Here is a 27,454-nt window from a genome sequence, read left to right as displayed (position 1 = left end):
TGTCTATGCACACAGACACAATTTATGCTGTTAAAAAGACAATTTTCAATGAATACATTTGTCTTCAAAAATTTTATCATGCAACATACAACTTCATTTCTAACACCCAGACTATATTTTGCTATTGCTATTCTTTCTTTTTCCCCAACTTTCACATTCCAAGCACCGATGATTATCAGTGCATTTTGAGTGCCTGTTTGATCATTTCAGACTAAAGATGTTGGTGGAATTCTTCAATTTCTTCATCATTAAGCTTGAATAATAGTTGTATTAACTTAATTTCTTTGTAGCTGTATAGATATTATCCTATCACAGACAGTAGCGAACTTCAAGGTAGATCTCAAAATGTTATTTTGGAGAATGAATGTGACAACAGTCCTTTTAAAATTTTCATTCTTGCCATACTAAACCTTATGACTGTCCTATTCAAACTACCAATTTATTTCATCTTCCTAATGCCTAGCATATCAATCTTTCTGCATTTTATTTCATTTTTAAGGTTTCCAATTTTTCTAGATTCATAGTGCCCCGATTATTAGTAGATGCTTACATCTGTGTTTTGTTTTTGTTTTTCATTTTGAGTCATGATCCAATAACAAATAAAGGTCCTGCCATCTTCACTCCATCACATAATTATAGTCACTTCTACTTTGATTAGGCATCTTTCCCCAGTTGTATTTTGTGTGACTTCTAACCTGAGGGCCTCGTGTCTACCTTTCTGACAATGTCCTAATGCTATTTAGAAGGTCTTCAGTGGCGTATCCCTCAGAAGTGGGTAGCTGATTCTTTCCTTATAATCGGTTCTGGGAGCTCTACTGAAGCCTGTTCACCTTGGGTGATCCTGTTTATATTTGAGATACTGGTGACATCGCTTCCATTTCCACTGGAGACATAGCAATATGCAAGGTACCACAGTACCACAAACTGATAGACTAATGGTGGACCCACATGATAACTGAATTCATTCCCATGCAAATTCTAAGTCAACCTGGAGAGAGAGGTCATACGTAATAAAAAACATTCTGCATATCTACAAATGAATTTATTAGGGTCAGTTTCTCTGAAGTGTAGATACTCTTATTATCCCTATATTATTAAATGAGGACCAAGACCGGAGACTCAATAGTTTGGAAGGTCACATGCTTGAGAGTGTTCGAGTTTGTGTTAACATTCAGCTTTCCCAATTCCAGAGTCTGGATGCTTAGCCTCTCTGAACAGTGGGACAATCACATTCCATCCCATAGGTGGCCTTTTTCCTCACTGGACAGTTGGTCATTAGAATCATATGATGCCTCTTAATCCTGATTATTTGTTTTCTGTTTTAATTATAAGGAGTGGAAACTTGCATAATATATCTTTTTGATGATTTTTCTCTTCTTTCTTTCTTTTTCAGAGGACAATTTTCAACATTGTTAACTTCAGCAAGACCAAAAGTCTTTATAGGGATGGGATGGCCCCTATGGTGAAATCTACCAGCAGACCCAAATGGTGAGTGATCCCTGGAATGGGGTGCCTTTGGGGTTGGACAGTTTGACCCCGGTTACAAGGATATCTGCCGTTTGGCTACTGCTGAGCCTCGTTTGAACTGACAAGTGTAAGATGAGCTTCTCCATGATCACTCTGTACTCCAGGTGTTGTTCTCTGTGAGTGTTGTGATAGATTACATGGTTCCATTCTTGACCGACCAACTCCATATTACGAGGGAGGATTCACTTTGTTATTTGGGGTGTTTCCTCTCCTGTTTGCCTTTTTCATGGTATCTTTAGAAGCATATTGAAGTTTATTCTGTTAAATATTTTCCTAATTTATATGTTGTGAATTAATCTGGAGTAGAAATATTGGGAACTAAAGTTAGATAGTTTTTCCTTGTTTTGCATGATTTCTGTGCTGCTTTGTGTGTTGTTAGTTGGTTTGTGGATTTGCTGTGTGGATGTGCGGACCATGGTTAGGGTAAGAAGAACTGGAGTTGATTGGGTTGTTTAATAATCCCAATGGTAATGGGATGAGGATGAAGATATTGACTGATGATAAACACGTCTATTTACTGAGAACTAATTATCAAAACAACTTTTCAAGGTAGATTTTGCATACTACTACATTATAGATGAGGAAATTAGGCCTGAGAGAGGCTGTTACTTTTTCAAGATTATAGAAGACCGGGAAGGAGTCTGTTCTGTTTCTATTTCCACATACCGGCATTTAAACTAATTCAATTGTTTATCTATCCTGTAATTTACTCATTCAATTAGCATTAATCGAGGGAGTACAATAAAATAAGAGATTTTGAAGACAGAATCTGTTTATAATTCACCTATCCCACAGTAGGCCTTAAGTGAATTACTTGCTGAACTGAGTTGAATTACTTATGATAATTACATGCAAAATGCCTGCCATTTGCTAAGTGTTCAATAAATGTTATATATTATTAATAGTGTTATGTAAAACATTACAGAAATGTAAGGAATTATTAATATTATTCTAGCTTTGATCCTTTTCAAATTTTAATGACTAGTGGGAAAATCATCTGCAACTGTCTATATTTATAGAAAACTAACAATTCATAAACATTGAATTGTTTTTGTCTACAACTTATTCTTGGCAGCTTTCTGTTAATGCTGAGCTGAGGAGCTTAGGTTAATGAAAATAAAGGCAGTTAATAATGAAAACTACTAACTAAAAGGTAAAAATATCTACCTGGACCTACCTGCATGTGACCCAACCATACGTTTGCTTTTTCTTTCAATCTCTTGTTGGCCATCTCGTCTTAAATCCTGAGCAAAGAGTGAGGTTTTTCTTTGAGTGTCTGAGCTCAGCCCACGTGGATAATTGTAGGGCTAGTCTTTGTGTCGCTGGGATCATTTGTCGTTTGAACCTCAGCCTTGCCAGCAAAAGAGCCTTGCTTACAAGCACCTTCAACGTAACGTGCCTGTCCCTTCTGTATAGTATGTAAGATTTACCAGCTAACAAAAATCACTCTTAACTTATCAAATATATATTAAATATCTTCTACTACAATATATTCTAGTACAAATAGTTTCTATCATATCCATATGTAATAGAATCTATATGTAAATGTGTACTAGAAGATATAGTATATACTTTATATACATATATATGTAATAGAAGACATTTGTGCTGTCATAGCTTGAAGGAAAGTAAACTATGTTATAGAGGGTAAAAAACAATTTATGAATTGGGAAGCAGTGCTGAGTAAAAACTAGAAGAGATCAAACATATACACAACTAAGACCATCAATCTCAGTTCAGAGCCTTTGACTCTTTCAGACCATTAGAGAAAACAGTCACTGTGTAATGTGTGCTTCTGAGAGCTTACCAATCTTGGATTAGAGGACAGGCTTAATTTTAAGGCATTAAAGTAAAAATCCAAGGGCTTATTAATATTTCAAAATCTATTAAGAATGCTGACAGTAAGAATGCCAATAGTTCATGAAAAATAAAACCAAATAATTAAGGCTTAAAGGTTTTCAAAAATACAAAAGAAAGGGGAAACAGCAACACAGGACTGGACATTTGGAAAACAAAATGGCTTAGGACCAGGAAGTGTGTCCTTCTGTTGTACACATGGTCACTAAGAGTTAGAAACAACTTGGCACCACCTAAGCACAACAACAGTAAATGGGGGATTATTGTTCATTTCTGAGGCACTATAGTTCAACTGAAATGTTGACCTTCCAAAGGGAATGTGAATATGTATCAACAATTAGGGTGGGTAGCAATACAAAAGAAAGTACTGCCAAAATCTACAACCAAGAAATAAGTAGCTTCGGGTGGACACTAGAAAGTAATAAATGAGGATATGGAATTATTGAAAATCTAGGAATTACTATTCAATTAGTTGCATACAAGTCTTGAACAACCCTCCAACCTCTGTTAGGTTTCGTGCTTGTTAGAAGGGGTGTTCTTACATGTGTTAATAATAAGTGAGGTCTATAGAAAATGCATTCTCGCCCAGAAGCAACCGAGCCCACACGGAAGCAGCACACCAACATAGGTGACCATGAAGGACAGAGGAGACCAGGTCTCCAACATCAAAGGTGGGGTGGTGGTGAGAATCACATCACCGTGAAAGAGGGGGAGTGCATGATGGGGACCCAATGCCCACCTGTAGACAGCTGAACACCCCTTCCAGAGGGGTAGTGAGGAGGAGATGGGCCACACAGGGTTCAGTGTAACAACAATGAAACTCAAAACCTTCCTCTAGTTCCTGAATGCTTCCTCCCCTCCCAATCATCATGACCCCAATCCTACCTTGCCTTGCGGACCTGGTTGTACCAGAGGATGTACAGCGGTGCAGTGGGGATCTGGAGGCACAGGGAATCTAGGACAGACGAACCCTTCAACACCAGCGGTGGGAGTGGCGACACCAAGAGGGAAGGGCATGTAGAAAGGGAGAACCGATCTCGGAGATCTATGTGTAACCTCCTCTCTGGGAGATTGGCAAGGGGGAGGCGGGTGAGGGGAGACGCCGGGGAGTGTAAGATAAGATATAATAATTACTTATAAACTATCAAGGGACCAGGGGTGGGATCGGGGAGGGAGGGGGATGGGGCGAAAAAAAGGGAAACCGAGCTGATTCCAGGAACCCAAGTGGAAGGTGAATTATGAGAGTGACGAGTGCAGCGAATGTATAAGGGTGCTTTGCTCATTTGATGTATGTACAGATTGTGATAAGAGCCTTATGAGCCCCAATAAAAAGAATTTTAAAAAAAGAAAAAAAGAAAATGCATTCTCTAGTTTCTTATTTAAGAGGGTATTTGGGATTCTTTGGTAAAGGTTTAGATGAGCTTAACTGCATATTCTTTGGTTCAGTAGATAAGCCTTGTACTATAATTGGAAAGTGAGTTGACCTATAAGAAAGTATTCCCCAGGGGAAGATTCAAGTAAGGTGAAGTTTTCAGTAAGGAAAGGTAGTAGATACATATGACAAAATATTTCATTTTTATTTAATTCTGAATTTTTTGATAATTATTTCTTGCAGGCTTAAAATTTTTTCTCCCTTAGCATTAAATTGTATATGGAAATTTCACTTAAATTAATTATCCCATACAATAGATCAATAGGGGCATCCGGAACCAAAGGAAACATGGCAAATTGTCAATAATTTCTAATGATTCAGCTTGTGAACGAGATAATGCTTTAGTTTAATTTGTGACTCCAAGTATTTTTGTAGTTTCAATACTTTAGGATAGAAATCCTTGCAGGTAAAAGAGATTATTTGCTGATTGGGTTGCCTCAGTAGCAATAATGCATTTGCAGAGTTATCCATTAACAATTCAAGTAGTTTCTCTTTGTAAATTTAAGGCCATCTTAGGTAAAAATGGAACTCTGTCTCTAGGGACCTGTCAGTGTGAGTCTCTGGATTAGCAGGCACCTTGGAGGTGTAGTGACGTAGAAATTGGGCTGCTAACCACGAGGTCAGCAGTTGAAAACCTGCACAGGTGAACGACTAGACTCTCTGCTCCTGTAAGGCAGGAGCTGTTACCCTTAGACACCCGTAGGGACAGTTCTGCCCTGCATATGTTAGAGCCAATGCTACTTGCAGGAGGTTAGCAGTTGTCAACTAGCGTGTTATGACCATAACTTGGTTTCTCATGCTCCAGTTAGCATAAGGGCTAGCTGATGTAGCATCAGAAACCAATGCTGCTAAGTATTTATAAGAATTTTTAATTCCTCTGTAAATTAAGAAATGTCCCCCTGGCCTTTGCAGTGGTCGGCAGTTTGGTGCCGTTCCAAGAGACACACTTTATACTAGTGTGATAAGGTATCTTGCCTGTATCCGTGAGACATGTTTTAAAATAATTTCGTGTAATGCTTTATCTTCCTTTTCTTTTTTCCTTCAGGATAGAAAGGGCGTTCACACAGTGTTAGCGTTCTAGTAAGTGAAACAGAAGGATAAAGCGGAAATGGAGTCAAAATCGTGGCTGGAATGGTCACGACAGGACCTTGGCACTTTGAGCATTCACATTACTTGTCTAGTTCTTGTCAGCAAAGCAGTCCTACTGCTACTTTGAAGATTCAAAGTCCGAATTTAAAAATCCTCTTTGTGTCATTCCGGGGCCTTTCTGTTTTTAATTTCCTGTGCAAAATAGGAATTTCATGAGATTAAAAGATTCCATGAGTTGTCACTGATTTCCTAGGTTGTCTCTAGCAGGGGCATACCAATCATAAAATATGGACAAGTTATACAACCAAAATATTTGTTTACGGAGGATGAAAACCCAATGTTTTGTTTAAAAAAATAAAGTTAAGAAATAAAGTTAAGAAGGAATGAAGCAGTCGGCATTGGACAGTTCTTATAAGTATTCACAAACTCCTTTCACAGACTTGAAATAAGAAGATACAGGACCCTACGAGTAGATTCTGATTAGTTGATATTTATAAAATCAATATTTAATGAGCACAAGACAATGACAAGACCCCTCAAATGTTAGTTTGCTGATTATAAAGTTTGAGTTACTTAATACCTTCGTCTATGAATATTTCAGGGCCAGCTGAGTGACTGCTCTTGCTGAGAGTATGCGGTAGGGGAATCAGAAAGGAGGGCGGAGGGTGCCTAAAGGCGTGCTGAAGTATGCTTTTGACAGTCGGCTCAGAATCAACAGTAAACAGAAAAAGAACATCCGAGTCTGGCCTGCTTCACTGGCAGAAGCCAATATATCAAGGACCAAATTCTTTTGAGTTTCTTCACAGTTAAGTTTCTCAAAGAGAAATCTTCGTTGTTATATTTAGCATTACCGATTTATCCCAAAATTTAACAAATGTGAGCTTAATGAATCAGAAAAAAGGAATAGCCTAATTTGGGGCTTCTCAGAATCAAAGTAAGTAGATATTCTGAGATTCCTTACACCAACCTCCATGTCGTCAAGTTGTGCAACAGAAGTTGTAGTTCAAAGTGCAAGTGGAAAACCTTGACTGGAACCTACAAGAGGATGAAAGCTTAAAAAAATAATAAAGATAGAATCCTTAGTAAAATTCTGATTTTAACACATGATTGTGGAGCCCACTCTTAGAAGAATTGCCTGGTAGACTCCCAAGGAGGTTTGGGTGTGGTGGGAGGTCAGATGCTTACAGACATCTTCCCTGAAGGCAGTCCCTGCCAGACTGCTGTCTCCCCACACCACAGGGTGGGCCTGTTCCCTGCCGCTGGAGACAATGGATTAATGGTCTCTCTCTTTTGAGTCAGGGAATAAGTCAAACAGGCTCTGTGACATCCAAAGTTAGGCTGCCATCCTAAATCTAGGATCCGCCCATCTTGCCACATGTATATCCCCAACCCCTCCTCTTCCTATTGCGTGGATACCCCTAGATCTCCCCCTCCCATTACTGTATTCCCAATAGCACACCCCCTTCCTGTGACATATGTCTTCACTTGTAATTAGGGGGCTTGCATGTCCCCAGAGAATATAAAAGCCTGGGCTAGCATTAAACTCTCTCTCTCCCTCCACGTGGACCACCAAGCGGGGCTGAGGTGAGCATGCTACCATGAATTGTGTCTAACTCCATTTATTTCAGTATTTCTCTTCTATCTCTCATGCTCTGTATGACTTTACTATAATCTTTACTTATTATCGCTGTATAATTGTGCCTACTGGACCCGTGATGATGTGTTAGGGGCTGGCTTCCCCTGGCATTTGGGAAGATAGAGAACCATAAGTTCTCTGTGGGTACTGAGTCTGAATCAGATCCCATTTCTGACATTAAGTAATTCCATCGATCTTAATCACAGTATCTTGTTTAAGTAAGGAGTTTTATTGAGAGAGAAAACAATTTGCAATTGTTTTCAACAATGTATATTGGGAAATATATTGTTTATATTGAAAAATATAAACTCAAAATTCTCTCAACAGAATGTCAGAGCAAAGAGTACAAAGGATTTTCATCCAATAAAGAAAACAAATGTAATCAGGGAAATGTCATTGAAACAGAGGAAGACCCCTCAGTGAGATGTGTTCCATGGTTACAATAATGCATGCGGATGTGCAGTAACAGTTTGTGTTGCTTTGTTTTCAAGAGTCTCTGAACTGGAACTGTTACATAATAACAGCATAGGAAAATGAGGAGATCTGATGGTGCCGTGGTTAAAACATTCTTTTGCTAACTTAACAGTCAGTGGTTTAAATACATAAGCTACTCCATGGGAATTAGATGTGGTAGTATGTTTCTTTACATCCCAACTTCCAATTATTAACTGATGTTCGCAGCTGTTTCTTGTCAATTTGCATTGATGCTCATCCACAAATGAAGATCCTAAGCTTTACTCCCATGTGCTTCACTCTCTTCACCTCACCTTGCTCCTCTCTATTCTTCAGTCCTATTTCGGGCGCCTCTGACCCAAGGAGCCCATCCTCAGGCACTGTCAGACCATGCGCTACTTCAGTCTCAGCCAGTTTCCAATCTACACATGGGATTTTCAGTGCCTATTTCCTCCAAGGTGGACAGCCATTCCCTTCTTTGTAGTTTGTTCTTAGTCTGTAAACTCAATTTAAACTGTTCCCTTTGTGTGACCCTGCTGGAATTTGAAATACCAGTGGCATATCTTCCAGCAGTATGACAACACACAAGCCATCACAGTACAACCAACTGATAGACAAATGGTGATGTGGTCTTTGGTGTATTGTTGGTTCATGGTGTTACCTTACCTATTGGCTCAGCTGTGAGGACTTGGGTCTTCTTCTCATTGAGCTGTAGTCCATATGGAAGGACACTAATGGGATCATTAAACTTTGATCTTCACCAGCAAGTGCTCCCAGCCCTCACTTTCAGCAAGCAAGGTTGTGTCATCTGCACATCTCGGGTTGTTCATGAGCCTTCCTCCAATCCAGGTGCCACATTCTTCTTCAGATAATCCAGCTACTTTGATTAATTGCTCAGCATACAGATTGAATAAGTATGGTGAAAGCATATCATTTTGTTGTACATCTTTCCTGTTTTAAATCATGCAGTCTGCCCTTGTTCTGTTTGCACTACTGCCTGGAGCAGAACGAGATTTCCAGAACACTTGGTTATGTACGTGCAGAACTTGTATACATCAATCAAAAGAGAATTGTTCTTCTGGTAGTTTGTGGCAATTTCATTATTTATCACCAAAATAATTCAAATGCATCCATTATCTTTTCTAATTTTCCTTATTCATTGTTCAAATTTCACATGCATATAAGGCTATTGAAAGTACCATGGCTTGGATAATGTACATCTTACTCCTCAAAGTGACATCCTTGCTGTTCGGTGTTCTAAAGAGGTCTCACATAACCGACGTCGCCAACATAACACTTCACTGGATTTCTTCACTGCTGCTCCCAGGGGCTTTTATAGTGGATCCAGTCAAAATGGAATTCTTGACAATAGCAGTCTTTTCTGTTTGTCATGATATTGTCCATTGGCCTAGTTGTGATATCACATTCTTTATGCAATCCAGTTTCAAGATTATTTGCTCATCACACAAGTTGAATAAATATGGTGAAAGGACACATCCTGACTTCAGATTTTCCTGATTTTCAACCTGCATCATTTCCTTGTTTTGTCTGAAAGACCCTCTTGGTTCATGCACAGGTTCCACATAAACACAAGGAAGTGTTCTCAATGTTATTCACAAATTTTTATGTTCCAGGCAGTTGAATACCTTTGCATAATCAATAAAACACAAGTAAACCTCTTTCTGGTATTCTCTGCTTTCAGTCAAGATCCAAGCAACATCAGGAGTCATATCCCACATGCTGAATCTTCTCCTGAATCTAATTTGAATTTCTGACACCTCACTGTCAGTGCAACTGTTGTGGAGTTTACCCTAATGGTTTGGACAAATTAAAGCTTTCGGACACTTATTTGCTTATATGGTGCCACTCAAAAAGAGAAGAAACACCTGTAACATATATTACTAATCAGAATATGGAATGCACAAAGTATGCATCTGGGAAAACGTGAAGTGATTAAAAATTAAATGGAGTGAAGATTGATTGTTACATTAGACATTGTGACCTAAAATGTCATCACGTTAGCCATGATGAGTCCGACCGTTAGAGAGGCCACTGTGCCACCAGTGACGGATTCGGGACTGAGGCCACATGTATCATCCCAAAGAAATGTTGAGATCCAACGGGAAGTACAGAGCTCTTTTTAATGAGACAATAGCTATATGCTTATAATGAAATCCACTTTATAAAATTATTATTCTCATGGAATTCTGTCAATTTCTTCTGCCTGAAATGGAGCAAACATGCAATCAAGATGCATTGAGGATGATTTGGGATTAGAATGTGTACATTGGAAGCCAAGATGGTGGAACAGTAGTTGCAAAATATAGGCTTGGCTTTGCAAACAAAGCTGATGATGCATGACAGCATTTTGCAAGACCAAAAACTCATTGTAAATACCTTCTTTCCAGTAATTTAATCAGTGACGCTACATATGGACTTTGTCAGCTGGAACACACAGGAATCCAATTGACTATATCTGTAGGAAAAAACAATGGAGAAACTCGGTAATAGCGGTCAAAGTGAGACCAGGGCTTGACTGTGGCACAGACCAGCAGGTACTCATGGCAAAGTCAGGTTGAAGTTGAATAAAATGAAAATGAGTCCACGAGAGCCAAAATATAACCATGAGTATATCCCACCTGAATTTAAAGAACATCTCAAGAATAAATTTGACACACTGACCACTAATGAACAAATATCTGACAAGCTATGGGATGACATCAAAATATCATAAATGAAAAAAGAAAAAGGTCATTTAAGAGAAGAGGAGGAAAAGATAAAAGTGGATGGAAGAAGAGATTCCTAAACTTTCTCTTGAACACAGAGCAACTAAAGCAAATAAAAGAAATGATAAGTATAAGAGCTAAATAGAAAATTTAAATGAGCAATGAGGCAAAGTGTCACAATGAAATGTGCACAGACGTGCAATTAGAAAATCAAAATGGTAGAACATGCTCAGCATATCTCAAGCTGAAACACTGGGGAAAAAATTCAAGTCTTGTGTGGTAAGATTGAAGAATTCTATGGGGGAAATATTGAATGATGCAAGAAGAATACAAAGAATTCTTCTGTATCAGAAATATCTGGTCCTGATTTACCATTTCAAGAGGTAATATCTGATCATTAACTGATGGCACATAAGCAAGATGTCCAAGTGGCACTGAAGGCATTAACAAAACACAAGACTTGATGGGATACCAAGTGAAAGGTTTCAAAGAGTTGATGAAGCACTGCAAGCACTCACTCCTCTATCCCAAGAAATCTGGTACTTTGGAAGACAGGTACTTGGACAACCGACTGGAAGAAATAAATATTTGTACCCATTCCCAAGAAAAGAAACTCAACAGAATTCAGAAATTATTGAAAAATGCTATTTATATCAAACACAGGTACAATTTTGTTCAAGATAATTTAACATTACTGTATAGCTGGAGCAAATTTAACTAACCTTAGAGGTGACTCCGTTTAACACATTTTTATTGAGCATTTAATCTGTACTAGGCCCTGTGGTGGAAAATATGAATAAACTATGGCTTACATCTTTAAAGATTTCATTTTATAGTAGATGAATTTCAGCACAAACATAAAAAGATGAAATAAGTACAAGGCATATAAAGTTAATACAATTAGTAAAGTATGCCAAGTGTGCCGTGGGATTGGAGAAGAGGAAGAAAAACATGGTCTTTTGGAGGATAAAAGGAGAGGGCTTAGGAAGCAGGTGGTATTTCCACTGGATTGTAAAGAATGAAAAATAACTGAAATGGTATTCTAAGTGGGAGAAGTACGGCCCATGATGTAGCCATGTTATATCTTTCAGGAGCATCATTGTTAAATGTGCATAATATGTTCTCACAGAGTGGATATAGGAACCAACTGTGAAATAGAAGTACAAATACATTTTACTCTCAAGTGTCTTATGTTCTGTTTCCTTTCCCCTGACACACTCAATTCTGATTGAGTGAGAATAATCACTTCCTTCCTTCCTTTCTTCCTTCTTTTTTTCCTTCCTTCGTTCCTTCCTTCCTTCCTTCCTTCCTTCCTTCCATCCATTAGTAAATGCTTACTGAGTAGTTAAAATGGACCAAGCATTATGCAAATCATTACCACATAACACTGAAAAGGGATATTGCTTATGGTTCTAATAGAATTAATGGTCTTCAGGGTCAGGATTCAATATATAACTCTAGTAAACTATGCTATCTGTTACAACAGGGGAAATTTATAATGTAATAGAAACTATTTAGCATTCTATTTCATCTATTTCAAGGATAAGAGGCTTTCCTTAGGAATTCTTATTTATGCTCAGAACAGAAAGATTACAAGAAGTTAGGTTTTTGGGTGTGTAGATTAACAATGTATTTGCAGAAAAAGAAATAGCAGAAATTATTATATCTTGCATGAACAAAGCCATTACAAGTAGAGCTTAAAATTCCAAGAAGAAAGTTACTGTAGAGTTATCTAGGAGTACAATTATCACCAGTTTTGGAAACAATAAAAAATTGTGCTTAATTCTAAAGGCAAGGTAAAGAAATTGCAAGCCAGTAAATTATCGTATTGACTATGCAAAGGCATTAGACTGTGTGAACCAGGGAAAGTTATGGATTGCATTATAAAGAATAGGAATTCCTAATCAACTTTGTACTCATGTCAGACCTGCACATAGACCAAGAGAAAGTTATTCAAAGAGAGTAAAGGAATATTGCCCTCTTTAAACTTAAGAGAGGTGAGTGTCAAGTTTATATATTTTCACATCCTTATTCAGTATTTATGCTGAGCAAACAGTTTTGAAGCTGGATTATGTGAAGAAGAATTCAGTATTATGATTGGAGAAAGACTCATTAATAACTGTGTTAGGCTATCCAATGACACATGTATGTGTAAGAGAAAGCTTTATATCAAGAAGTAGTTATATTTGAGGAAAACATCCCAGCCCAATCCATATCAAGTCCATAAGTCCAATACTAGTCTATAAATTTGATACTAGTCCATAATTCCGTCTTGAGCCAGACAACTGCATGCAATGATGCGGAGTGCGGAAGATCACAGGTGGCGGGTTCAGTGTTGTGGATCTAATGGTGAGGGAATCCTCACTAGAGAGCTCTGGTTGCCATCAGCTTGACTTGAAGTGGCTCATTAACAGGAAGGTGAAGCAGAGAGAAGGTGTGTGGCCCTCCTAGGGAGAAAGAGAAAAAGAGAGCAGCCTCAGAAAGTCAGTTATCTCAGTTGCACTCCAATTAAGGTTCAACCTGATTGACAGGCTGAACTCCACCCACATGCTCCTACAGGAGTCATGTTACCACGCACACACGCACACACACACACACACAAAACTATCACAACAACCCATGACATACATATGAGAGACCCTTACTTGCAGAAAGGGAAAAGAATATAAAGTGCTTCCTGATGAAGATGAAAGATAACAGCCTTCATATGGATTATACTTCACCATAAAGAAAACAAAAAATCCTTGTAACATGGCCAACAGACTACATCATGATAAATGGAGGAGAAATTCAGGTTGTCAAGGATTTCAATTTACTTAGAGGCAATCAAATTTGAAGTATCAACTTCATTCTTGAAATAGTTTCTAAATTCAGATTAAAATCAGTGTTGCACTTTAATTTTTATGGACTTAATTTTCTTCAGCTTCAACTTTGACTTGCCCCTTGGCCTTCCTCTACATGACTGATAATTTGGGGTTTCACTTTTTCTTTTTCCACATATGTAGTCTATTTGATCCCTGAATGGTCCCTTTGGTGAAGTCCACATGTAACATTTACATTGTTGAAAAAGGTAGTTGCAATTAATAAGGTTTTACCTAATTCAGTCATGTCATCTCCAGAGTCAATTCTATTTCAAAGGCCATAATTTCCCACCTGCCTGTCCTTCTGCATTAACAATATGCACATTTCAATTGCCAATAATTATCAATGCATATTTGTTCAAATTTCACTGTCAAAATTGGTAAAAATCTTCAGTTTCTTCATCATCGTAGTAGTGGTTAGTACGCAAATTTGAATAATAGGATAATTTAACAGATCTTATATATGTAAATAAATTATAAATATAAACGTGTAACAAATATAAAATACAAATATGTAAATAAATTATAAATGTATGGAAATTATCTTATAACTGACAGTGTTATTCTTCAGGATAGTTCTTGAAATGTTCTTTTGGACAACCAATGTGATACCAGTTAGCTTCAATTCATAATTCCTTGCATAGTAGACCGTATGATCGTACAATTCAAAATGGTCAATACCAGTCCACATCATGCTACTCATGTCTAGGATTTCTTTCTTCAAACTGTCTGTTTCATTTCTGACAACCGCCAATTTTCTTATATTCCACATTCTAATTGTTAAAGGGTGCTTGTTGTTTCTTTTCATTTTGAGGCATACCACACTAGTTAATGTGTTATGTTGGGTTCTCAAGAGAAGCAAAACCAGTGACGCTTGTATGTGTGTGTATATAGATCTAGAAAGGTATTTATTAAGAAATGTCATATGCAGTTATAGAAATAGACAAGTTCAGGGCAGTTCAAGTCTGTCAGTCAGTTGGGAGCTAAAGACTTTGTCTGTTGGCACTAAATCAGACAATTTTCTGCTGCTGTCCATAATTTCCACTGGTCAGTTTTTTAGAAGTTGATTATCAGGTCCTTTGTAGTCTGGATGCTCCATTGAAGCCTTTTCATTGACAATGACACTTTTTAATATAATAATAATCAAATATATATTCCCATTTATGTTATGCTAATGAAAATTGTCACCATTGGTCTATTCCTAAGGTTTGGGTGACATTGGGAATTGGAATTTAACAATAAATGATGACTAATTTGTAAGGCGTAAGATATTCCCTGTATTTTTTTATTGTATACCACATTTTTAATTTTGTTGAGATTAATATACTACAGCAGTTGTTCTCAACCTTCCTAATGTTGTGGTGATCTCCAACCATAAAATTATTTTCATTGCTACTTCATCACTGTAATTTTGCTATGTTATGATTTGGGTGACCCATGTGAAAGGGTTGTTCGACCCCCAAAGGTGTTGAGACCCACAGGTTGAGAACCACTGCACTACAGGAAAACAAATGTTCAGATTTACGTACACACATATGCACACAGATGAGTGCATTAAAAATAAAAGATAAGACATTATGGACTTCTGTTTCTGGAATATGTAGATTCCTCTAAGTCAGCTAATATGCTTATCCATTATAAATAAAGCAAACATAAAACACTTAAATTAGGAGAGAAGAGCATGATCTACTAGATTTCTTAGAGTCTTGAAAATCATACGGTAGTGAATTCCCTGGGTTTTCTTTTGGCTTTATACATAATGCTTCTTCCTATACCTGTTCTGCCTGTGCGCCTACCTAAACACCTACCCATGGTGCACCACTTTACAGAATTGAGTATATTTAACAGTATATACCTGCGTGCCTTTATCTCTGGAAAATCCAGCTTTTTAAACGTGTGATAGTCAGGTAAACCCCCTCTGATCTGAGAAAGACTCTCTTTTAAACCTGGTCAGATGGAAAAACTGATGAATTTCTTTGTTCAGTTCCATACACCGTATTGACTTGGTTCCAGTCCCTTGGGGATTCTGTGCTTCTTATTTGCATTCCTCGGAAGTTGCCAACCATCTTGGTGAGCCACAAACACCTTATTTGTACAGTCCCACCCAATTGGGGTGTGAGAGTTACAAGACCATGCATGGCTAAAAGGGCCACTTCAAGTTATTCACTGTACCTTGAGGGGGTAGGGGATGTAATCAGCGAACTTGAGGATGCAACAATAAAATTAACCAAAACCAAAAAAGTGAAAAACAAAAAGAATAACTCTTTGGGGAATCTTCAGCAAATGACAAAATATCAATCATTCATGCCTTGGAATTTAAGAAGAGAAAAAAAGAGGGTGGGATTGAAAAAGTGTTCATAAATGGCTGACATTTTCTCAAATAATATAGAATATCTAAAATTATAGATTCAAGAGCCTGAATTAATTCATAATACATCATAGTTTAACTTCTTCAAACCAAGGACAAAAAAAATCTTGAGAGCAGTGAGAGAAGAAATGTCTTATGTATGATAGAAAATTTTATTTCTGAAAACAGGGAGACCAGAGATTAAGTGGAACTTGGTTTTCTAAATGCAGAAAGAAAATAATTGCTAATCTGTCATCCTATATTCAGAAAAAAATATCCTCCAGGAAAGAAGGGAAAATGAAGATATTCTTGATGAAGGAAGAAAGGTTTTCATGGCTAGGGAACAAACGAGGACCATAGTGAGGACAGCATTGCATCTTCCTGCTGTAGGAGCCGAGTCTTGGTGTACCAGCCACGCTGTGGGAGAAAATCGAAGCTGTGTGCTCCCTGTAGTAAGTCGCAGAAACCCTGGGCTAGAGGGTTATTGTGATTCTTAATTGATATGGTGGCCGTCGGACTGAATTAGATGAAGAAAAACTAAGGTAATTTGTTAACAGTTGACCTGTCTAAAGAGGTGAAAAACTTCTTGAAACAAAAATGAAGTTGTAAAAAAACAAATCTTTGAACACAGGGGAGAAATCAGAGATAAATTAAAAATATGGTGTAATGAAATCTAATTTTTCTGCTTTCTAAGTTATGTTTATGGTTGAAGCAAAATTTGTAACAAAAATCATAACATTGTCTGATGACAATGTAGGTAGTAGAAACATTTAATACCATCAAACTATAAAAGGAAACAAAAACTTAAAAATAAATGAGATGTTTATCCTTCGCTCAAACTGATAAAGTGTCAATACCAATAGACTAGTCATACGTATACAGAAAATAGGAGGATGAGAAGGGATAGTGAACTTAATTACAAAATGGGAGAACCTGGTAGATCTTTGTAGTTATAGGTGAATAGTTCTATATTGTGATTGTGGTGGTTACTTTTGATAAATTAGTATAAAACTTTATACACACATTGTGCCAATGCCAATTTATTGGTTTCTAGATGGTACTGCAGTCATGAATAATGCAACCTTTGGGGTAAATTGAATAAAAGTTCCGCAAGATTGTTTGACATTTCTGCAAATTTGTGTATATCTGTAACTATGTTAAAATAAGAAAAATAAAACGCTTATTATATAACCCTCTCTGTCCCAAAGAAAATCGTGCAAGCATATTTTGAGAAGTGTAAAAAGAAGGAGCCGAAGCTTTCCAGAATTGAGTGATCTCAGGGGCAGAGAGTATGGGGCAAGCACTTTTAAGTCATGGGTGTGTTAAGAAGTCGTCTTAGGGGAACAAACAACCCAGAATGGATAATGCCACCTGCGGAAAGACACGTGGAGCTACAAAGACAGTTTGGTGGGAGTATCATAAACTTCATTCTATATCCCATCTGCAGACCTTCCACGAATTCATGGCCAAGCCAGCAACAAGTCGCCTCCCTGCTCCCTGGCACCATTATGCTTTTGTCCCCTGAGAGCGCTGCGCGCTGTCTCCCATGGTGGCTTACGCACCGCGCACCGTGAAGAGCGCGCGCAGAGAGATACCCCAGAAAGATGCAGGTCTCCTGCTCCTACTAGAGCAGATGTGCTCTTTGTCTCCCTCCATTATCAATTATACGAACCTCATTTTGTTTTTAGGAGAGACACACTGACACCTCCTCTCCTCTCTATACAGAGACAATAATACATGGTCTTTCAGGTGGTGAAATAGAAACCAGAAAGTGATAGGTGTCTTGTCCACGATCACACAGCAAGCACATGGGCACCGAGGCCCCCATGGGACTGACTTGTAAGTCCATCAATTCCCTCCCTCCTGCTTCGCAGCCTTTCAAATGAAACTTGCAAAGAAGTTCTATCTCCTCTCATTGTATGGTGCATATCACTAGTTGGAGCTGGTCAGCAAGGGAGGGCAGTCCTCACGTCGGGTTCTGGAGGTCAGCGGTCAGTAGAAAAGGTGCAGTAGCTACCAGTAAGGGAGAAAGTACTTCATGGGAGGGTCAGCCATATAACTATCAATGATCCAGGCTGTACTGGTAAAGTATTGGAATTATTGTTGCTTTAACTAAAAAAAATCTTAATATAATGAGGCTTAGAATGGAAGAGGGTTAAGAAAATGAATTTGTTCAGTCATAGGGTAATAAAAGAGGGGATGATTGTGAATAGAAGAGAATTTTCTCATGGGATAATTTCAGAGATCCTCGAAAAAGCTGACCTATTGTGTACAATTTTAGAATTTCAAATTGTTCATAGAGTTGCTATAATTCAGTTTATTTAAGATTACCAGACATTATGCTAGGTGCTTTGATTCTCTTAGCAATCTTGGGAAGTTCATCTATCACTTTTGTCATTTTGCGTATCTGAATTCTGAAACTGAGGGAGATTAAGCAACTTGCCCTAATAAGTTAGGGAACTGGTCTGTGACAGATCTGGGAACAGAATACAAAATTACAGTAATTTCACTTGAATTATTTTTCCTACAGTGATAGTTAGGAGCTTAAACTTGAGTGGATACCTGAATTGGAAGCTTGGTCTGTCATAAAGCTTCGTGGCTCTGGGCGGCACCTCTGGAAAGAGGAGAAAGGGCCCTGTGTTACCACTGGGAAAGAAACAAAGGCCACAGATCAATCCCTGAGTGTCAGTCAGGTGGGTCTGAGCTGCTCACCTGTCCATTAGCAGCCAAGCACTTACCCACTGTGCCCCCAGGGCTCCTTTGAAAGTTGCATAGTCTAATAATAGTCTCTTCGATATTGCTCATGCTAACAGTTACTATTCTTGAGCGTTTCTATCAATGATCGTACTTAATATTAATGTTGCATTTAGCTTAAGTTAGAAAGTGTTTCTTTTACACTGCAGTTTAGGATTCACTGAGAAAACCTAACATTTGCATTAATATTTACAATAGCATTATGATTCAAATTACCATATAGTTTACTGCTGTAAGAACTGGAAAAGGCAAGGAAAACACATCATGAATGAGACTCTAAATATCACAGTTGTAGCCTTGGCAATAATACTTTGAGAATTAAGAAACAAACAAAGATGTTGATTTCAGGGTAGTTGATGAAACACAGGAACCAACTTAAATCCTCAAAACCAAGGAAATGATTAAGCAGATTAGGGTGAATCTATTTGATACAACAGTATGCAGTCATTAATTTGTAATAGCATAGAAAATGCTGATATTATATAAAATGAAAACTAGGACAGGAAATGATATACAACTGTTATAATATGTGTAAAAACCTACATAAATATTAAATATATTTAGAGTCCTGTTCACTGCCATATTGGATGGTTGGATTATGGTTGCTTTTTTAAATTTTTTATTTTAAAAGTTGCATAATTACCTTTATAACTGTGAAAAATCAAACTAATCTTTATTTGAAACCTAACTAAAAATTTGTCAAATTATGCCAAAAATTACTTATCACACAATTAGGGAGAATCACATCACTTTTCGGGTGCTCGGTTTCTTCAAATTAGTAAAATGAGAATAATGACCTCCTAGAATATAGTGGAGAGCAGCAGAGACAGTGGAAATGAGAGCATGAGAAGCATTTGAAGTTATTGGTTGTAACCAAAAGTAAAATTATTATTAAAGCATGAGACAGATGGACATATAACCGTGTAAGTCACCTGTGACAGTGATGTTCCAGAGCTGTACCTTACTGCCTTGCGAGTGCTTATTATTAGTTTTTTTCAGAAATTTTATAAGCTCTTTAAAAACACATTGGTCATGTGAAAGCATTATGTTTCTAGACCATAAAAATTGGCAACTGCTATAAATCAGGTCTTTACATTGCTTGAAGTCAGAAATTTATAATTATAAAAATGATTTTCTTTAAATTAAACTATGAAAGAACACGTCCAAAATCTCTGTGAACAATTTTTTTAAAGCTTGAAATGAAAAAAACAACAACAGCTTGAAGCTACTTTCCTACATCTCTGGTCTTCGGGGTCTCTAATGTCAGAATTCAGGAAATTGAACTTCCCAAGGAAAAAGATACACAAGGGAGAAGACCCAGAGGATGCTGAGAAATCATGACCTAGCCAGTCAGTGCCAAGGTCTGCTCAAGGGAGGTAGATTTAAAATGAAAACAGCACATCACCTTCTTTGAACACGTGGGAGGCTAAAGAAATGAAAGGGAAATGCAGTCTTGAATTCAAAAGCCTGGGACTCATTCAGGGTTTCAAAATGAAATTGAGAGCACACCCAAATCAGATAACTTTAGGAGGATTTTCTTATAAAGAACCTTAATATTAAGGATGAGGAAGGGGTGTAGAAGCAGAAAAGATATTGTAGGCACTGGGTCAGTGGCATCAATAAAAGAAGAGTCTCAGTGCGAAGGAAAACACAGTAGCTACAGCTATGGACTGAGACATAGCAATGATGGTGAGCGTGGCACAGGACTGGGCGGTGTTTAGTTGTGTGGCACATGGGAACTCTAGCAACAACAACTACTGTCCTCCCCCGCCCTCCCCAGGGTGCTTTTTACCCAAGGGAACTGTGGCTGTCCTCTATGGAGTACCTCAACGATAGTCTGCTCTGGCTTCTGTCCTACCAGAAGTAGGAAGATCTGAGTGTTTATTTCTCTGGTCCCCTTCCTGTGAATTCCCCTCAGAGTAGCTGAGTCTCTTGACATTGCTCTTCTCATAGGAGCCCCTTCACAAATTGCTCTTCTTCCAGAATCCAAAAACCTCCTCTCTCTAGGGGGATTCCTTATTTTAAACTGTGTAGTATCCCCTTGTTCTGTGTGAAAGACTGCCTCTCAGCCTCTGTGAGGATTTCACATAAGCACGGTGAAGTTGTCTGGAATTCCCATTATTTTTAGTGTTGTACATGGTTTTGTTAGGATCCACATAGTCCAAGTTCTTTGCATGGTAAATTAAATATAAGCAAACACCTTTCGGGTATTCTCTGTGTATAGCCACAATTCATCTAACATCATCAGCAATGATATTACTCATTCCATATTCTCTAATGAATCCAGCTTGAATTTTTGGCAGCTCCCTCTGAATAAACTGTTGCAACCAAATTTGGATTATCTTTGGCAAAATTTTATTTTCATGTGATATTAGCGATATTATCTAATAATTCCCACATTCTGTTGGCTAATCTTTCTTTGAGACTTTCTTTGGTCACAATTCAAAACTTTCCTCCAGGTGGTTGGCTAATTAGCTATCTCCCAAAAGTCTTGCTGTAGATAGTTTGCCTGCTTCATCAGCTTTTTGAAGCTTTTCAGTTGGAATTTCTCAATTCTTGGACCTTTAAAAAAAATACAATGGCTTCAGTGAACCTTGAACTTCTTCCTTCAGTGTCATTGGTTCTTGATTATAGGCTACCTCCTGAAATGGTCAAATATCAACCAATTCTTTTGGCTTAGTGGCTGTGTACTTGTTTTCCATCTATCTTCAATATTGCAATTTAAAAGAAGAGTCACCAAAACTCACTGCCATCGAGTCTGTGCAGACTCGTAGTGACCCCTGTGAGTATCAGAAACTGCAGCTGTTGACAGGATTCGAAAGCTCCTCGGAGCTGCTAGTGGTTTCAAACTGCCAACTTAGCAATGCTGCCCACTGGGTAACCATTACAGCACCAGGACTCCTCGAAGGAAGAGTCGAGACTACGTAACAACAGCCCACAAGAGAGAGGAGACTTAAGAGATCATGAGCCCCAGACTCCTGCTATTAGTGTGGCAAGTATTCTGGCTGAAGATTTAAAAGGAAGTTACTGTGCTATGAAACTTAGATGATTGTTCAAGGCTACACTGCTCAGTCAAGAGTATTATCACGGAATATAAAACTCAACTTTACAGTCAGAAAGACATTGATATTGCATTCAATTTTTTATTGTATTTGCGTATAAATTACATCTTTAAGCCAATTCTTAAGGGAGTCTATGCCTTCAAAAGTTTCAGAATATGTTAAGAAAGTCAAGATTATTATTTAATCTTTAATATCAGGTCTCTTACTTCTGGATATATGCAGGATGCTTCCCATTACAAAACTATGCTTGCAGCAACCTGCAAGCTTGGGTAAATCAACTCTCCCTTGGAGAAAAAAGAAGGGGACTGATCAGTGATTGGATCTACCCTTGAGAAAGTGTGCTCTAGCAGCATAATAGAGGATAGCTGTTTTGATTGATGAGGAAACAGTGAGGGAACTATTCCTTTAACCCAAGAAAAAATGATAAGCCCCTGACCTAAAAGTGTGGCAGAGGATAAAATAGAAAGAGAAATAAATAGAATGCCCGTTATTATGAATCTGAAGCTCTAGCAGAGAAAAGTTGTTTGACCAATCATAAAATGTAATTATTAACTTTGACATATGCTGCAACATGGGTGAACTTTCAAGACATCATGATGAACAAACGAGGTAAGTAGGTCACAAAGGACAAGCTGTGTAGGATTATACCATGGGAAATGTCTAAGGCAGACGTATATATATAAAATCACTGCCACCGAGTGGATGCTGTCTCACAGTAACCCTATCACACGGGCTAGAACTGGCCCGTGAGTTTCCCAGACTGGACCTCTATGTATCCACTTGTCCCAGAAGTACATACTGATTTGAATTTATTAGTGGTTAATTTTAGAGTAAGTAATCATTGAAGAAACTGAATATGGATAACGCCATAGTCATTCAGACAAAGGGATACTGCATGTATAGTTTAAAATTGGAAAAAGATGTGCTGTGTGGCAAGATTGTATCTGTTTATCTTGCTTATTCAATATTTGTGATGAACAGAAAGTTCTAAGAAACTGGATGGTATGAAGAAAGATGTGGAAAATAACTAACCAGGGACTGGAGCGAAAGAGAGACAGGAGGGAGAGAGGCCAATGCCTAAGAATATTGAGCTTCTATTAAGAGTGGTGGAAAAGTATGGAAGCAGGTAGTGGTGATGGTTACACAATATGGTGAATACAGTTGGTTCCACTGCTGTGTACAGATGAGGAAAGCTGAAATGGAAAGCATTTTGTTACATATACACTTACACAATTAAAAAGAAAAATTGGTTTTCAAAGATAAATTTGGAGTTTAAAAAGGATTGGTGATGTTTTTTGTTGAAAAAAATTGGGCACTGAAGAATTTGGGAAGATTGTTAGCACGCTGTTTGGGGAGATGATCAGACGATGGGCAATGCACTGAGACAAGTAATAGAATAAGTGAAACTGGAGTAAATGCTGTTTGAGGTAAGGACAAGAAGTAAAATGTAGCATTTACGCATCAGAGCCTGTAGGACATCCAGGTAGAAGTAGGACATAGAATCCTGGGGCGCAGAAGATAAATCAACAACTTAAGTGGAGATTGGGTCATCAATGGTAAATAAGACATGGAAAATGGTTGAATCCACCTCCAAAGAAGTAGCCTAAAAAGAATCATCCCTTCCTGTTTTCTATAGCATCTCCGAGAGGTACACTGATGAGTATATCATTAAATATTCAAGATGGTGTATAAAATATACAGAAGCAGTTTTTTTCTAATTTCAACAAATATTAAATATCATTGCACCTCAGTCTTGTCATTATCAGAAGCATTTATTCAAATTGAACAGTTAGCACTAACTTGTCAGGATGATGTTGTATTAAGACTGGAATGTGAACAAAAAAAAAAGTTTGGCTCCTGTGCATTGCTTTCGCCTGTTCTTCCACTGCAGAGATATTCGAAAAGGAACGAGTATTGCTAGCTGGACCTGGATTTCTTCAAACTCTCTTCATTTCAAACTACGTCACGGACATATTGTTTGCTGTTGCTGAACCTCACCTTCATCATTTCTGACTTGTAGCTATGGTTATATTTGACACTAAAGTAGATAACGTACAACACTTAACACAGTACCTGTTATTGTTAGGTGCTGCTGAGCCATCCCTTACCTCCTGGTGACCACATACGCAATTGACCAAAATGATCGCTAATCTTGCATCATCGTGATGATTGATTGCAGATAGGAGCAATGCGATCCATAGGGTTTTCACTGACTGGTTTTCAGAAGTAAAGTACCAGCTTTCTATGCTTGTCTAGGCTGAGTGCTCCTCTGAAACCCGTTAAGCTCTACCACAGCATGCCAGCCGTTCAAAGCAGATGCGTGGTAACAGTTTGTGGGGTGCATTTGACAGGAAACAAACACGGAAGACTCCCACATGGATGGGACTTGTCACTTAGGAAACAAGCCATCAATGTCCATTCTCTAGGAATCAAGTTCTCACAGTGAATGTTTTTTGGGTTTGTTTGTGTATTTATTTGTTTTAATCACTGAGTCATTGCTCTCTCCCAGAGACCATTGACTCTAGCTTAGGTGGCAACAAGCTGGTAAGAAAACCAAATGATTCTCCTGGCCACTAATTCTTGTAGTTCTAAGGACATGGAGTATTTGTCTAGGATTACTCTATAACCCTTGGATATTCATTTGGCTTAATGTCAGATATGGCCCACATCAGAATTTTCATACTGAAAATGAACTCCCAATTAAATGAATTTTGTGACTTATGCTAACATGAGCATAATTCATCAGAGTCAGTTTGGCAGCCTCTCTAATCTTGCCCATACAAGGAGAACGCATTCTTGTTAAGGTAAGTAGGATAAACTTGAACCAGTTCAATTTTGGAACTAGTGGCACTCTGTGATTAATCTCCCTGACTGGAAGCCCGTGTAATGGCTTCTCTATCTCTTTCTTTACTATTTCTTTCTTTACTATTTTATTCTGGCTAGCAGTGGAAAAAGTTAATAGCATATTTTTTTCCAGTTGTGGCTCTTTCTCCTCTTAAGAATGAGACTCAAACACACCCTTATAGATAAAAGAAGAAAGGTTCTATTTCTTTGCTATCAACTCAATTCTCTGTGTATTTCCCATTTTGATATACAGGATTCAGAAAGACTTTGTAGCCACAATCTAGTGGGGAAGGAAGAAAGGTAAAGGTTTCCAATGTTAAAGCAGGGTTTATGTCTAATTCTTTAACTTTGTATGTCTCATGGCACTCATTGGCTTTCACATAGTTGGTAACCCAAAATTTTTAGCCAACTACATGAGTGAATGAAAGAAGTAAATAAGGAGCCTCAGGTCTTCCTTATGATTCTGTGGTTAACATGTTTAGCATCTGGTTCACTTTCATTTTCATCTCTTCCAGATTCTCCATTTCTCCTAGTCCCTGAAAGGATCTCCATATCCATATGGGGGAACATTTCCCTTCCTCGCATGAATTAAGTTAAGTTTTATACACAGGACATATGAATTTTAGTTTTTTTTTGCTATGACTGAATAGAAACTCAAAGGCAAATTCTTGAGTTAATATCCTCTGTGGATCATATGGCCAATCCACTAATATTCTATTCCCCTTGCTTTTACCTAAAAGCTGTTTTTCCCCCTGATCTTAATTTTTTGTTTGTATTCCCTTATATTACAATTTCAGGTTTTTTTTTTACTTAGGCCACTTCAGACCCCTCATAGCTCAGATTGGGCATAAGGCTATGTAACAAATATACAAGCATATATTACAGAGTGATTGTGTCAGAGATTGTCCAGAGGGAAAGGCAGAGATACAACTTCAAGTACTAGAACTGGCAAGTAGGCGAAGCAACATTTGTGGTTATCAGAAGCTGGTTTCTACTTTGAGACTCAGGAAGTCCCCAATCACTCTTGCTTGTTGACTGCATACTAGGTGGTTAACAATCCAACCTCAAAATCCCTGATGTGAATCTTGCTCTAGTTCATTGAGTTGAACAATTTATCTGGACCTGAGCTTCTACTATATTTTAAAAGGGTTATTTTTATGTTAAGGTATGCATAATATACATATATTTGATATGGATTGTATTGAACTTTCAACTTCTCAGAAAAAAATCATGTAGATTATGAGAAACTAATTTCAATAAAACAAAATAAAATGTGGTAAAAATCTATGGATGGAAAAAAATAATGAGAATATTTTCTAAACAGGGTTTTTCTTGGGATCAAGAATAAAGTAATAAACAAGAATCCAATTTGTAAGTGATTAAATAGCACAAAAATATAAGGATTATAATGCAAAGTAAAGAGTATGTGGCTAGTGATACTGCATCCTTCTCTTCTCAAATTCTGCACTGAAAATGTATCCTTTGAAGAAATGTAATTTTACCTTTCAAAGTATTGCTTGGCGATAAAGACACATACTTAAGTGAGTGAAATACATAAGGATATTGTAATGTAGTGCAAGCTTATACTTTCTACCAGTCAGAAGCAGTCATTGGAACCAGATGATCTTAAAGGCATTGGGCATTCTGTCACAGTGAGTGGATATGAAGGAGCGGACCTGTCAGTGGAGAGAGCTGAATGCGAGTTGTAGACCACGTTGCAATACTTAGATTTAGGTGTCATCTTAAGACAAACCACTGTTTCATGAAGCCAGGAGAGTTGTCCTTCATGTCCTTTGGGGAGATGTTTCTAAATACAGTTAGAGCCGCATGTCCAAGCCTGCTTTAGACCTTCATTTGGTGAACATTTGCGGTTGGTTACGAGCATCTAGAGGGCAAGAAGCAGGTGCTTCTTATTTCTACCACTTGTATTGAGCTTAGAGTCGAGAAAGGGCACCTTAATGAATTCTCAGTAATTAGTTGATGAAGCTACAGTTTGTTTTCAGTGGGTCGGGTTCTCTCCAGCAGTCATTACATTCAATTTAATCTACACAGTCGAGCAGTTCTCTGACATGGGTAATGCTTTCATTTAAAGATGTCTCAAAGCTGCTGAAAGAAACAGAGCCTCTGAAGGATTTGCCCCCAGAAAGCTGCTTGGGAATGGGGAGCTAAGATGCAAACCTTCATCTTTGTAGTCCTAGAGGAACATTATCCACCAAAGGAGGAGGGTGCTCTCTGGATAATGCGTTAGTCTGGGTAGACTATACAAAAAAATCCATGGAAACTCATATGTGCATAAGAGAGAGTTTTATATAAAGGGTAATTGTACATTAAGAAAGCATCCCAACCCATTCTAGTCTAAGCCCTTAAGCCCAATAGTAGCCCATATGTTCGATATCAATTTATAAAACTCTCTTCAGACCCACGAAACACATGCAATGACACTGAATGCAGTATGATTACAGGTCAGTGGGTAGAAAGTCTTTGGATCCAGTGGCGTTGTAAGCATCTCAGTGCTGGCAGGGTTCTCTACGTGGGGTCTCTACATGGCTTTTCTGGCTTTAGAGATCTGGTTGTATCAGGGTAGGTCTATGTGGCTTCTCCAGCTCAGGGCACTAGCGTAGTCCCAAGTGCCTTGTCAGCTGCAATGTCTCCCAGGGTGTGAGCAGAGAGAGAGAAGTGTCTTCCTACTCCAAGGAGGAAAATACAGGATTTCCCAGAATTCTCAGGAGGCCAGGCCCACACAGAGGCCTCACTGGTTATGATCCGATTGGCAGACTAGATTCTACCCCTTCACTCTTAATCCCCTCGAGTCCCAAATTGACACCAGATTATGTAATCACCACAGATAACAGGGCATTATATTTGT

The 27,454-nt window shown here is 38.1% G+C and overlaps 1 protein-coding gene across 1 annotated transcript in view; it reads left to right on the top strand.

The window, feature by feature from the left end:
- Positions 1-27,454, top strand: part of AGBL4 (AGBL carboxypeptidase 4) — a 1,434,684-nt gene that overhangs the window by 510,798 nt on the left and 896,432 nt on the right. Inside the window, exon 4 of the mRNA XM_075532449.1 lies at positions 1,394-1,488. Within this exon, the coding sequence (XP_075388564.1) occupies positions 1,394-1,488 (95 nt within the window). The remainder of the gene's footprint in view (positions 1-1,393; positions 1,489-27,454) is intronic.

This window comes from Tenrec ecaudatus, chromosome 1 (assembly GCF_050624435.1).
Source record: "Tenrec ecaudatus isolate mTenEca1 chromosome 1, mTenEca1.hap1, whole genome shotgun sequence".
Taxonomy (NCBI): domain Eukaryota; kingdom Metazoa; phylum Chordata; class Mammalia; order Afrosoricida; family Tenrecidae; genus Tenrec; species Tenrec ecaudatus.
Note: the sequence above shows the minus strand (reverse complement) of the source record. Positions and strands in the feature narration are given on the sequence as shown.